At 46.6% G+C, this 14,445-nt stretch overlaps 1 protein-coding gene across 16 annotated transcripts in view; it reads right to left on the reverse strand.

Moving 5' to 3' along the window:
* Positions 1–14,445, reverse strand: part of SLC45A1 (solute carrier family 45 member 1) — a 33,744-nt gene that overhangs the window by 3,168 nt on the left and 16,131 nt on the right. For 9 of the 16 annotated variants that reach the window (XR_006181687.1, XR_006181683.1, XR_006181686.1 and 6 more), the window contains exons 2-10: positions 10,578–10,714; positions 9,766–10,005; positions 6,380–6,792; positions 5,277–5,369; positions 4,624–4,848; positions 3,132–3,868; positions 1,774–1,927; positions 739–915; positions 8–213 (exon numbers count right to left, since the gene is read on the reverse strand). Coding sequence is in view for 11 of the 16 variants with exons in the window: in XM_042887712.1 (XP_042743646.1) it covers positions 8–213; positions 739–915; positions 1,774–1,927; positions 3,132–3,868; positions 4,624–4,848; positions 5,277–5,369; positions 6,380–6,792; positions 9,766–9,824 (2,064 nt within the window). In the remaining 5 variants the exon portion in view is untranslated. Of the gene's footprint in view, positions 1–7; positions 214–738; positions 916–1,773; positions 1,928–3,131; positions 3,869–4,623; positions 4,849–5,276; positions 5,370–5,513; positions 5,734–6,379; positions 6,793–7,978; positions 8,179–8,543; positions 8,600–8,777; positions 10,006–10,577; positions 10,715–10,875; positions 10,890–14,445 lie in introns of those variants that run through there. The other 7 variants (XM_042887713.1, XM_042887715.1, XM_042887714.1 and 4 more) reach the window with 7 other exon arrangements.

The following is a 14,445-nucleotide window of genomic DNA, read 5'->3' on the forward strand; positions in this document are numbered from 1 at the left end:
GGCTCACCTCACAGCTCTGGTAGTAGTCGCAGAGTAGGGAGTAGGGCAGCGTGCAGAGCGTGGCAAAGAGAATGCCATAGGTTGTGCACAGTGACAGGACTACATAGATGTTTCTGGAGAGCGTGGCCAGCCCTGTGCCCAGCCCAAAGGCCAAATATGCAATGAAGTACAGCGTCCGTGTGCTGAACCGCTCCTCCAGCTTCTCCAGTGCAGCTGCAAGACAGCAGAGCAGAAGTTTGCAATGAACCATGACTGTCCCTGCAGTTGGCAGGACTGCACCCTTGGGCCCCCTTTGGGGCAGCCACAGTTCAGCAGTAACCATCACAGCTTTGTGTAACGGCAGCTTGCCTTGCAAGCACAAAGGCAGACAGGCGGTGCTGGTGGTGCATGACACCACGATGCTCCATCAGAGGCACACGAGCACTGAATGCCATTGCACACAATCTGTGTCTATGCTGGCTGCACATATTTCTGGATTCAACATACACTCAAAATGTCACTCATGAAAGGAACTATGTTATAACAGAAATGTGTTATCACTGCACTGCTGCCCTCCTCTGCTGTCAGAGTGGGCTACACTAAGTAGCACAGATAACATGGTGATAACCCTGCTTCAGCTATCGCGCCACATGGCAGACTGTGTGCAACAGAAAAGCCAGAGCTGTTACTGCAGAAATACCGCCTAAGGAACAGGTGTATCTTTCTGATAGCAGTGTCCAGGATGACTGTATGCAGTACCTGAATAGAAAGCAGCACTGAATGCATAGATGCACATTCCCCAGCAGCCCATGGTGACCCCAGCGTTGTACTTCTGATACTCAACTGAGTTGTGAGGGGCTTTTGGATTCCCTTCAAACACTACTTCTCCCATGAAGTCAGTGTAGAAGAGCAACATCCCCTCGAATGAGAGCCATCCTGAAAGAAGCCAGAAGTAATCCATTAGGACTGCAGATTACCATTCTCCTCTTGTAAGCCATGTACTACAATACAAATCACAAGTGGAAACAGTTCGTGCAGTGTATTACATAATGTTTAGCCACATTTATCTGAGACTGCTGCTTCCTGTGCATTATGCTGTTTGTCAAAGATGCTCATGATTTTAACTATCAAGATTTATCCTTTGAATTCACATATGGAATCCTATAGGCTTAATGCTGGCCATGGGCCACTGGCTTAGCAAGAAAGAAGAATCAATCACAGTCTGAACTGCCTGGCTAAGTTTCACATGGTTGCTCATTAGATATTAGTTCCAGATGCTGTTGTCATCCTGCATTTGGCTACAGGCACTCCTGTAGCACTGCATTCTATGCACTCTCACAGCCTGTTCTGTGGCCTCTATACACATGGTGTCAAAGGGAGAAAACTGAACGCTCATCTCAAACGTAAGCAGGGAAACACAAATAATCTTGTAGAGTTCTGCTCAGCAACTTCAGATTCAGAGCATTAAAAACCCACGTTGTTGCAATTTAAAGTTATTGGTTCAGTGTTGTTTCTCATTCTAGCATAAACGCTCCATTTAACAGATGCACTAATCTAAACCAAAGTTATTCCTTTTCTAAGCATGTCAGTTTTACAGTTCTAGGGGTTTTTTTTCCCCATCGTTTTTTTCCCAACATTTTAAGACAATAAACAACGAAGTACCTTACTGATGAATGCATACGGAACAAATTACGTTCTCTTCAGTTTGCAGCCACTGCAGCAATAAAATACTTGAAGAGAATCACACAACATAAACTACTTCATGGTGAAAACTAGAATGAACTTTCTCATTACCTAGGAAGTGGTTGATGCAGAGGTTACGAAGAGCCCTGGGCATGTGGCAGATGGTTGAGCAAAGAAGTCTCATGGAGAGTGGTTGCTCGGAGGTCTCACCTGATCCATTCAACTCACTCTCATACTTAACACCATCCAGCAGGATATTAGCAACCTGCAACATAAGAACTTCCAGGTCAACGGACACTAAGAATAATCCAAATGACCTTTGAGCAAACCTACACAGTGTTGTGCGTCTATCTAACGATCTGAAGGTTAAACTGCTGCTCAGTTCCTCATCGGGGGATTAAGAACAGTGTATCCAGCTAAGAATGTCTGCAAATTCAGCCTTAGAACAAGTATTAAATGGCAGCACTGTGCTACAGCTTTCAGAGTACTTGAAACAGTACCCTGCACTGTTCCAGAGTATTTGGAAACCATGTTGAGATGCCAGCATAGGAAAAGCACCAATTTCATTTCTGTTAATATAAGCTGTATCCACAGCTAGGTGAATTTGGTCCCTGAAGTTTTAGAGACGATGAAGTAAGAGTGGACAGTTTTAACTGACACACTGTCACTGCTCACTGCCCTCAGCGGCTGATTCTACAGGCACAGCGCATACAAAATCCTGACCCTAACGAAGTCTGCTCTCACAAACTCAGAAATACAGCAACAAACAAACAAATCAACCAAGCAAAACCAAAAATAAACAAGCAAAAGAAATCAAACCAAACAAAACCTCTCCCCTCTCCCTCCCCAGAGGAAAAGAAAAAAAGAAAAAAACTAAATGGAGGACAGTTTACCTCATCCTGGATCAAAAAAAATGGGTCAGCATACAGAGGTCTCAGACTTTCCAAGTAATCACCAACAGTGGGAGGTGAGGTCAGAGTCTTATCCCTGGGTAAAAAAAAACCTCACCTCCCTGATGAAACCAGATGCATTGACTGCCATAAGGAGAAGCTCATGGGAGATTCCTATCCCTGGCCCTATCTTGCAGGTATTTCTGTGGAAAGGGAAGATACAGGCTCAATAAAAATGTGTCCTTTTCTGCTCTCACATGGTAGCTTCCTAAATGGTGAAGGAGAGCTAAAAATGCCAACCTAACTTTCACACATGGCCTGAAGAGGAGGGGAACGCTTCCATACCTGCTCTCTTGAGCAGGCAGATGACAGACCACTAATGAATTGTAATTCATACCCTATCCACTATTTTTCCAAGAAGTCTTTGCAGGTATTCTGTTCCCCCAATGACTTTTATAAGCAAACTGTCACGAGCAGTCTTTAGCAACGAATTTATGCACTAAACATTTAAAAATCATAGAAAGAGATTAAACGAACGCTCGGGTTTACGTGGTCATATAACTGGTTTTCTGCCCTTACCTGTTGGCTGAAAGTTACATTTCTTCTTCTGCTACTGTCTGGACAATGTCCTGTTACGATATCTGGAATGGCCAAGCTCTGAGGTCTTTTCAGGATGCCCGACGACCGTGGCTTTATGGCATCCAAGGAGCCCACCCTCAGTGCCTCTCCATCTGGACCCGCAGTTATGCTCCTCTCCCCTTGCTCCAGAATTCCATTTTCTTGTTGGTAACAACCATCTGGCACCCGAGGAAAGCTGACACTGACAGGCTGCCTGGGCAAGCTAGATGGAAGTGCTAAGTAACTACTGTGCCCACCTGTAAAACAGTCTATAAGCACACTGTCAATATTTGAAGTCCCAAATGACGATGCAAATTCGTTAATTCCTGTCAAGGAATTGTCTCTGCTGACAAAACTGCCATACTTAGGTGTGAGTGGGCTGAGGGGAGAAACGGGGCTTGTAAAACTTGCATACAAGTGAGCTGAGTTACGAGAAGCAAAGTTTTCACTTACACCCTCTTCAAAGAGAGGTGGAGAAGGAGGGAGAGGAAGACTTGGACTCTTCATCACCTTTTTCTTCCTGCTAAAGGACCCTAGGGGTCTTTCTGGAATGCTAATTAGAGTCAGCACAGTAGTGATAGTCAGTATTATTGATGTGAAGACATAGATGACACGCAGTTGCCCTCCCACAGCTTTTCCAAAACTGGTTTTATCCCAATGTATTCCTCCAATAACATAACCAAAGCCACCTCCAAGACCTGGTGGAAAAACAGAGCTGAGATTATCTTCCCTAGCCAATCCATGAAGTCAGTAATAGCACAGTACCACTTGTTTAATAATTTATGAGGAAAATCCAACATGCTACCTCTGTTTTACCACTTAATCCCTTTTCAACTCAAATGCAGCAATAAACACACTTATCTGCACCACATGAACAGTCTTTCTGTACAATGTACAGAAAGGGGGAGAAGGATAGTAATACAAAAGCAATGATATAAATAACTTTAAATGCAAGTTCTTCCTTCGTTGAGGACAACTCATTTTACCAGCACCAGCTATCACTCTCACTCCTCATATGGTGAAAGCATTCACGCTGACTTCTTTCTAAAGAACATGTTAAAGAACACAGAACTGTCTCCTGACAGACAGGAAAACTAGACTAGGACACTACAGCAATAAGAGAGCAGAGTGCATGCTACAAACACTTTGCTCTCCAATACAGCAACCAAAAATAACCCCATTTCCCACACTTGTGATAAGCTGAACCTCCTGCCTGAGGGGTCATTTTTGTAGGGTTATAAAAGACACAAGGAATCTTAAGATACAATACAGGACTGTCTTGTTTGACTTTTGTCAAAAGCCAAAAAGTCTTTTTCTTTCAAAGTTAATTCTTGCTTTCTCTACAGGTATTCAGCTTATGCTTATACAGAAGACGACCAATAATTTACACTTATCTTTCTCACAGCAGGGCTTTTTGGACTCATGTCATCCAGGAAGCATCAAGAAACCATACCTGCTAACAAAGCATGGATGTTGAGGCCCCTGTCTTGATCCACTGGGCTGCATACATCCATCATATAGGCATGGCTGGGATTGTCTGCTGAATCTGCACTGAAGTCCATGAGGACAACACCACAGACTGTAAGAACGATCCCCCATTTGTGGTTATTCACAGTGTCAGACAAGGCACTCCCAATATCTCTGCCATTCAGCATAAGTGAGAGCCCGAGCAATGCACCTGGGAATAAAAACAAGTTAAATTAGAATCAACCAGCTACTTCTAAACAAGAGCAACTGCATCATTCCAAGTTCTCTAAAAGCATTATATTACTCACACAGCCCTGCAGTGAGCACTGTTGATGCTGTTCATATCATCACAGACCTGGGAATGCGCGTGGCTCACGGGATATACAAAATCTTTTCACATTGATAAACCTTACAAGTGCCTGGAATTGTGGCCAGTGAAAGGAGAACACTCCTGACCTTCAAAACATCACCTCTTCCAACTGTGACCAGACAGTGGATCTCCTGACAAAACATCGTTACCCCAGTGACACTCACCGTCTTCTTCAGACCCACAATACTCAACTTGAGAGGCCCACAGCTACGTATCATAGCAGAGAGATGCTTAATCTTCCACCATACAATCATTTCTACAGTACGCACCTACTGCTAAGACCAGAATGAAAGGTCTTCTCCTGCCAAATCTTGATGTGCATCTGTCACTCCAGGCCCCCAGAAAAGGCTGCAGCAGGAACCCTAAAAAGGAAAATGACCATTACATCGAATTCTTCTACAAGCCTGTTTCACAGGGGGCTTTAAATGGGTATGTGTGAAGACAGTTAAAGGCAGGACAACATGGCACAGTGATATCTCCAATCAGCATCAGTCACTCTGACGTACAGAGTTTAGTGCCTGGAATTTCTCACACTGGGGACTGGATAATGTAGTGCACCACTGCTCATCCAGGACTGCTATGACAATGCAATTCACTCTCTGTCACCAGCTGAAAAGAGTACAACAATGTTAAGCTCCTTTCCTTACACTATTTTCCAGCTATTTTCCTTACACCCCTTACACTGAAGATCTTTTACTAAATTAGCTTGGAAGACAGCAAGAATAAACATGTAAGTTGAAAAGGTACCTGTCTGTGAGTAGGGGCCTATCTACTCTCTTCTTCTGAAGCACATCCTAGAAGGACAGGCAGAAAAAAAAAAATCTCCAACCAGCCACAGCCATCCTATGGTTCTTCCTGTAACAGATATAACTCCAACCACCCCAACTCTGCTAAGTAATCCAGTGACAGTAACAGTAGTGATTAACAGCCTTTCATCACTGGAATACCTCATTTGTTCTGGAAAACTCAACTAGAAGGCAAAATCACTACACTTTAAACACATCCTGTGAGTGTGTCTCTGTATATTTCTTTATTTCTTTCCACAGGGATGTAAACGTACGCACTGATCTTTTCTGCCTTTTTTTTTTTTTTTTGTACATGAACTCAGTAACAAAAGCTTACTTACTCTTCCACAGCATGTGACACACTGAGAAGTTGATAAAAAACAGACCTTCTGATCATACCAGGCCCACTTCTGGTAAGACACAGCAGTAACTATTTTCCATCCCATTGTCTAAAGCTATGGCTAATACATCTTAAACATGACATCACAAGGAATATATTTCTGAAGAGCTGAGGCAGAGAAAACTGTATGTACCCCCCACAGGGCAGAATAAAACTAGAAGAAAGGAACAGCATACCCAAAAGTTACCTAGTATGGGGCTGATGAACCACACCATTCCGTACAGCTGGTCTGGCAGCCCCATCTGAAGCAACACAGGTGTAACATAGGCTGTTTCCATGGCATAGCTAAACTCAAGCCCAAAGAGAATACACCCATTAAACAGGAGTTCCAGGAAAGATCTCTGAGGCTGGAGATCCCCAAAGCCAATCAAGTCAGTAGGACACGGAGTATTTGGTGGTGGCGGTGGTGAAGGGCGGATGAATTTTCTCCTTTTCGGATGTCTCTTGAAGTTATTAGCCCGGTGACTTAGGTGCTGTGTGACTGACCCAGGATAGCCTGGAACCTGTGACCTCCACGTTTCCTGAGAAGCCACACTTGGCAAAAGTGCAGCATCGCTGACAGGAGGTGTTGCAGATGGTGGAATCATCATGGCTGAGAGGCTGGAAGAAAAATAGCTCAGAATAAGACGGTTGAAATAGGAAAAACTTTGTGGAATTTCCTTTACTGAAGTTCAGGCCATTTCTGAGTTATTTCACATATTGGGTATATAGGGAGCAGAACCCCAATGGGCTGAACTCCAGACCAACAGTGCCATGAGATACATGCTGCTCTCACCTCCAGCTTCGTGCTGCATTCTTATTTCTGTCCTGGCAGGACACAGCACTTCACAGCCACAGCACAGTGCTTTGCTGGGACACAGCAGAGCCTTAGGCTGTCCCCAGTGTACACCGTTACCATTAGAGAAATACTGGTTGCTCCTTCCATACCATTTTTTAAAAGTGTAGGGCAAGCAAGTTCAACCCACTGCCTCCTGCTGAAGGCCAGGTCAAACGCTATTAAAGAGTGCTCCTTTCCTTTTTATTTTAAACTGCAGTGAGTTCAAAGACATGACAGAAAGAAAAACCAAGAGCACAAGTTCTTCTGCCTCACAAACAGAGGACAGCAAACTCAAAGGAAACACTGCAAGGAGCCCCTCCAGCCTGACCCTGGACGTCTCCAGGGATGGGGCATCCACCACCTCTCTGGGCAACCTATGCCAGTGCCTGAACACCTTCATTTTAAAAACTTCTTCCTTACATCCAATCCAAATCTCTCTTTCAGTTTGGAATCATTTCCCCTTGCTCTGTCACAGCAGACCCCGCTAAAGGCACCATCCCCTTCTTTCCCACAGCCCCTTTAGATACAGTCTCCCTGCAGCCTTCTCTTCTCCAGCTGCACAGCCCAGCTCTCAGCCTGTCTTCGCAGGGAGCTGCTCCATCCCTCAGAACATTTCTGCAGCCATGCTGTGGATGTGTTCCAAGAGGGCCACGAATGACACTCATCATAACAGTAGCCACGGACCTTAACCAACAGGGCCTTGGCGACGCATGACACTGACACCTACCTGCACAGCTATGGTGTGTCACGAGCAGGGACACAAACCCACTCATGTTTTGATCCCTGGTGGGCCTCAAACCCTCACCGAGGGCTGGAACTGACTCCCGTTGGCCCCGCACTACTGCACAGCCCCCCCCCAGGCTTTCCACCACCAAACAAACCAGCCCAGCACCATGTCCATCACAGTTTACAGGTAGGCCGTACCCTCAGGTAATGTCACCATCACCCCACAGCTGTGACGGAACTCACCCAGCAGGAATCAGAAGGGCCTCCCCGAAAACGCACCAGCGGACACGGCGGTCCTCACAACTCCTCCGGTCCTGCTACCCCGACGGCAGTTCAGAAAGCCGAGGTCAGGGAGCTCCTCGCGGCACACGGCCAGGAGCCGGGGCACAAAACACACAAACCACAGACGTCCGGCGCGGGACGTTCGCGCCAACCCCGCGAGCCGCCGCCCCTGGAAACGCGGGCTGCAGCCGAGCGCCGCGTTACGCAGCGCAGAGCCCGGCCTGCAGGCAGCCCGGCTGTCGCCGCGTCCCCGTGCAGCATTCGGACCTCCTTGGGCCCCGGCCGTCGCCGGATGCCGACGATCCCCGTACCCGGCAGCTGACGCCACCCGCTCGCGGCCCGCCCAGGCTCCGCTCTCAGCCCGGCGCTCCGCTCCTACCGCGGCGGACCGTCCGTCCGAGCTGCCGCAGGCCCCAAACGGATCGCTGCGGTCATTATTCCGACGGAGCACCGCGCGCCGAACACGGACATCTCGGGCCGGACTCCCGCAGCACCGGGCGCTCCGGGCCCGGCCCCGCAGCCTCACCTCGGGCCACGCCGCGACGCCGCCTTTGCCGCTCCCGTCCTTCCCCCGGCGGCGGAAGCGGCCGCAGCGCCGGCGCCGCCCCCAGAGGAGAGTTCGGCAGCAAAGCGGGCGGTGCGCAGCTAAAGGGGCGGTAAGGAGGCGGATGGGCTGCGGCGGGCCGTGCGGTGACAGACGGGGGGAAGGATTCAAGCCGAAAGAGGAAAAAGTCGGGACTAGAAATAAGGAAGAAGTTACTTGCGCTAAGGCACGAGATGCCCAGAGTGGCTGTGAAGGCTCCTATGGAGGCATCCTAGGCCCAGCTGCACGCCAGCCTGTGAGACCGATTGTGCCTCGGCAGGGGTTGGACTCGATGACTTTGAGGTTCTTCCCAACCCCTGCAATCCCGTGATTCAGGCTGTGCTTTGTCCGACATCAGAAGCTGCTCACAACACTGAGCTTTGAGCTGAGGTGCTTTGATAGGCCTGCATAGCAGGGCAGGTTGGCGCTCTGGGACCCAGCAGCCTTGTGGATCACAGCGGCTTTGTCTGCACATGTACTCCACAAACTGTTCTCCTGCTCCTACAGGACAGCAGGAACCTGCTTGTATAGAAGCAAAGTCATCAGGAAAAACCGTGCCGTTGCGATCATATCCCGTTCTGCTCCTTCAAAATGAATAATCACCAAGCCTGCTTAAAACCAGTCTTCACAATGTCCAAGTCAGTAGGACTGTCACACAGTGAACAGCTTTCTTGTAGCATGGAAGAACTCTGAGTTTCTCATGCTCAGAAGGAAACTCCACACGTTTCTTACTCTCTATGAGGAATCATGGCCTGGCTTCATCTGTCACTTCCTACCACCCCAACCTGGCAGTAATCCAAAGAAAGCTACATCCTTCATTTACTACTTCGCATTGAAGTGACAGTTAATTACTGTTCATTCATTAAAGTCTCTCAAAAAGCAAAACACAGAAGTGTCTCTCTTACTTCAGAGAATGAGATTTGTGGTGGAAGGTTCAAGTAGGAAGAACCACTCCTTATTTGTTAATAAGCAGAAAAGTCAGCTTTAAAGCACTCAGGTTTTGAAGAAATGCAGAGTATTTGACTGAGTCAGCTCTGCTGCACTGAGCCTTAGTGCCATAGCCAGTTTGGGAAACTCATTAGCAATTATATTCTTCAGTGAGAGGGTGGCCATAGCCACAAACCTGTTAGCATTCAAGAAGCATTTGGATAATGCTCTTCAATACCTGGCTTCGTTCTTAGGTTGTCCTGTGTGGAGCCGGGAGTTGGACTCTGTGATCCTCATGTTCTTCCCAGCCCAGGATGCTCAGTGATTTTACGAGATTCAGTCCAGATACGCAAATGCTTTTGTTCCATTGCCAAATCCAAATGAAGTCTCCTTTCCACATGTACTACACTGAAGAAGTTTATACTATTGTAAACACACAGTCAAGTCAGCAAGGTCTGTGGCTCACGCTGTATTTGCACTGTGTTCAACAAAGTATGACAGAAAAAAAGCAAAACAACAAGTTTAAACAAGCATTTCAATTATATGCTCTTAATGCTTATATGGTGAGAGTTTACCATGTAAATTACACCACCCTGGCTTCCCTTACATGTCAACTGAGTGGGTTCAAGGAAGTCAGTGGGAGGTGAATACAATGTGAGAACATAAAGAAGTTACACACAAGCCAGTTTACACACCACCTGCATGTCTAGCCCTAGCATACTGTCATAGGACTTTTATCTGAGCTATTAAGCAGTTCCTGAGCGTGGATTCCACCAGACTCCTAAACTGCCTACATTAATTAATGCAATTATATGTTTAAAGATGCTTTAAAAAGCAGAAATAACCCCACTGCTGACAAATACACAAAGCAGGGCACAGTAAAAGCTGGTGGACATTACTTTCAACAAGCTGGCTTTTTAACAAAGTACCACTTTGGTTTGTGAAAAACTGGAACATTGCCATTGAACAAACATCAGTAATCTGTCAGTCTAAGCTAGAGCTGCTATACCAAACTGAAACAAGCAATTACTGTCTTCCCCGTCACGTTACCTGAACAGCTTGATTCCTTGTTTCTTGTATGAATCCTGTGACCTACAGCTTCTGGCCATGGCATCCAGTCATTATCAAGATCAAAGCTTTCTTGGCTACCAGGAGTTATTTGTGCAATTTGGACTTCTAATCTTCTCCTGGAGAAGGAAAGCAGAGTTCACATCGTTAGCGAGTCCCAGAAATCCTCCAATCGCTGCTTTTCTGAAGGCCAAGCACAGGGTGGCACAAGGAAGGATGGGGCCACTGCTGTACTGCGGGATGGGGGGAGCGATGGCCAGGCAGCACACAGAGGACAGACCTACAACACCTGGTTCCATACAAGCACAGCTAATATTGATCCATCTATTGATCCATGCAGGCCCGTCACACCAGCACTGCCCTTGGTGGGACAGGCATAGCACTGCACGCAAGTGGCACCACAGAGGTGCTGCAGCAGGCTGTGTTCTCTAGCAGCTAGGCTCAGGAGTGGCTCAGTATACACACACATGCAGGGGATTCCATGTTCATGCAAGAAAGTCAGTGTGGCACTGATATCAAGGGCATTGCAGGAAGATGGGAGGTGTGCCTGCCTCCTACTATGCATTTATTGAGACTTTGTTTTATAATTGGCTGTGTACCTTGTTTAAATTGACTTTGGGAGCCTATGGGAAGTACTCCCCCGCTTCCTTGTGTTTACCACAGAGGAAATGAGAAACTCACCAGGTCCCTAAGGTCAATTACTTTCTTCAAAACCCAACACTGCTCTGTGTTCCTGACTCAGTGCAGTGTTCAATTCCGTGCTGAGATAATATCTATATCACATTACAGGATGAGCTGCAATAGCACTGGATATTAATTGCAACGCACAGACTGCTCCCTTCTGTCCTTTATACCAGCTATCAAGAAAAACCAGAAAGTCTACTTTTACTGTTTTTAATTTAGCCTCTTCCATCCATACTGACTGCCTATCAGACAAGAGAGGCAGAGGGAGTCATCCATACCTACCTCTGCACAGCTTCTCAAGCCTAAGGAGAAATATTGCTACCAAATCTAGTCCATGAACCCGAACCAATACCTTCTGTTGTACTGTCAATGAAAGGGAAGGAAACAACATACTCTAACAAGAGTTATAGTGTCTCTTTCAATTTAAAAATCACATTGTTCTACCAAGCCAAGACATTTTGTCATTCTCTTGCCACTCTGTTCCAGCATTTACAGAGAATTCCCACTATGAGAACAGATCAATTCAACAGTGGCATTTTCTGCATTACGCTCTGCTCTAATCTCACTGCACAAAGTTTGTCTTGCTGAGCACACTGCACCCTCTCCCACACTTCAATATAGGGTTTTGGGGTACCCCGTGTTATGTAAACACCTTGTCTTGTGTTGTACTGACAGCACTGCTGTGGATTCTGCCATTAGCGATTGCCACAAAAACAACTGTGGTACGTGCACTCACAGCTGATGATTAGGAGTCTGTTGTCACCTTTCTCTACGGCCAGCTGACCGAAGTCATGATCTCCATATGTGTAACACAGATGGCAGAGCAGCTGTTTACTTCTGTTTTGCGCAGCATGCACCTATGGAGCAACGCACCGATTACATAATAGTAAGTCATAAACTACAATGAGTCAGACTGCTAAGTCCATGCGCTGCATAGATGAGATTTTGACTCCCATCACCTGATAACATAATTGCTTAATTAGCTCCTCCTGAATGCTATGGCTATGGTAGAGGAATGTTCCCATGTAGGACATGGTAAATCTGAATACAAGAAGCAAGTGAGCAGTGCAAAGGTAAATGATTCCTCCACAGCAAAACAGGCATATCTTCCAGCTGTATTTCCTATGCTGATCTGCTCCTTGCTCTCATGTTTTAGGGACAGCATAGAAACAAGACCATAAGAGTCTGGTCACAAAAACACTATCCAAGGAAGCCTCTCCAATAATGTTTATTCCCGGGCATTTGTTTTTCTGAAATTCTACTACATGCTTATGGAGGTAAAGGGGTAATCCCTGTGCTGGCAGGGTTTTTGAAACACCTGCTGCATCACTGAGCATTATGCTACTGCTTTCCTTCAGGCAAGTGGAAAAGACTCCGTTAAAGTGGTGCTTATCACACCGAGCACAGGAAGACTCCACACCCCTCTGGGCAGCCTCTGCCACTACTCCATCACCTGCACAGTAAAGAAGTGGTTCTTGATGTTTAGACTGAACCTTTTGTGTTCCAGTTTATGCCCAGTGCCTCTTGTTCTGGCAGTGGGCACCACAGAAAATAGTAAGGCTCTTCTGCGCTCTTCCTCTGATATTGATAAGGTCTCCCTTCTCCCGAGCCTCACCCAGGCTGAACAGTCCCAGCTCTCAGCCCCATCTCAGAGGAGAGGTGCTCCAGTCCCTTGATTGTCCTGGTAGTCTTTTTGGATGTTCCAGTATGCCTGGTAGTCTTTTTGGATGTTCCAGTATGCCTAGGTCGCCCTTGCACTCGGGGGTCCAGATCTGGACACAGAACTCCAGGTGTGGCTGCAGCACTGCTGAGCAGAGCAGGTTGGTAGAAAGCCTCCCAGGTCTGGCTGTTTGAGATCTACTAGTACTCTTTCACACTGCAAACTCATTAGATTTTAAGAACATTTCCAAGCTTATAAAGAAGCTGAGCTGACCTAACACAGATGAATGCACAGGAAGCCACAGGAAACTGAAGCACAACCAATTACCTGCAAATGAATACCATTTTTCACAAAGGCAATACAAAATGCTGACGAAATGCAGATATTCACTTTTGGGACTATTTGCTGGCTGGTGAGTTATAAGCTTTCACTTCAGGCTGCAACCATCTGCCAGCTGACCGGCTGCTAGCTAAAAGTGATTCAAGCAATAACCGTGCTGACACCGCTGCTTTCCCAGTTCTACCACCTGTGATTCATGCTTGCACTCCCCCTCTCCTAGGTGAGCACCCAGGGGCCTCTCGTTGGAGCTCTGGTACATGCTGCTCCACAGCAGGTCTCCTTTCATCTAAAGCATCACCACGCTCAGAGGCCCTTGGGATGTCTCCGTTTCAGCAATAACAAAGAAGAGTTAATAAAGAGTGAGGAAGTGTCAGAAAAAAAAAAAAAATACATTTTGCTTTGACTCCAGGGGAGAGGGAGCTGGCATCTTTTTGAGAGGCAATTTCCTGAGTGATGCTGTGGGCAATACAGGAAAAGCTGTCATGTTATGTCAGGGATCCAACACCCACTGCTTCCACAGCACCAAATGCTCCTTTCCCTCCTGGCTAAAATGCACATTAAATATGATGAGCCTGCAACACTGAGGGGAGTTGAACCACAATCAGATCACTTTGCTTGGCTAAAAGTGTTAAATACAGACACAAAAAACCTGATAGCATTTGTGAAGCCCTGGAAAGGAAAACCCAGGTTACATGTGTCTATTTGTAATAAAGTAACCTTCTATGAAAAAAAGAAATCCACACAGATCATGCTCCCTTCCCCAGATCCCCACACACTGCCCAGACAGCACAGAAGTTTCTGTAAAACACCAGAATTCACCCACATTTGCTGTCACTTCAGCCTCTTACTAACAGGGAAGAGCAGAAGCCCCCCCACATGGGCAGACAAACTGACAGGATAGGATGCAGTGGTTCTGAGACTTTTCTGCTGAATTTCCTTAAGAAACATTTATACACTAATAATTTGTGGATATCTTGAGACTTCCTGGGGTCAGAGGCATGCAAATTCCCAGGAGCAGAATATCCCAATGCCACAAGCAGCCACAAAAAAGGTCCAGGTTTTACAATTCCCAGCAAATTTGCTTGCCAACTGCTAGACAAGTGCTTCACAAGTCTCCAAGCATCACCTACCCTTCACCCCATACCTTAAACTACATGCATCCTCACC

The sequence above is a fragment of the Lagopus leucura genome, unplaced genomic scaffold (assembly GCF_019238085.1).
Source record: "Lagopus leucura isolate 7727_CA_CO unplaced genomic scaffold, USGS_WTPT01 Super-Scaffold_100106, whole genome shotgun sequence".
Lineage (NCBI taxonomy): Eukaryota > Metazoa > Chordata > Aves > Galliformes > Phasianidae > Lagopus > Lagopus leucura.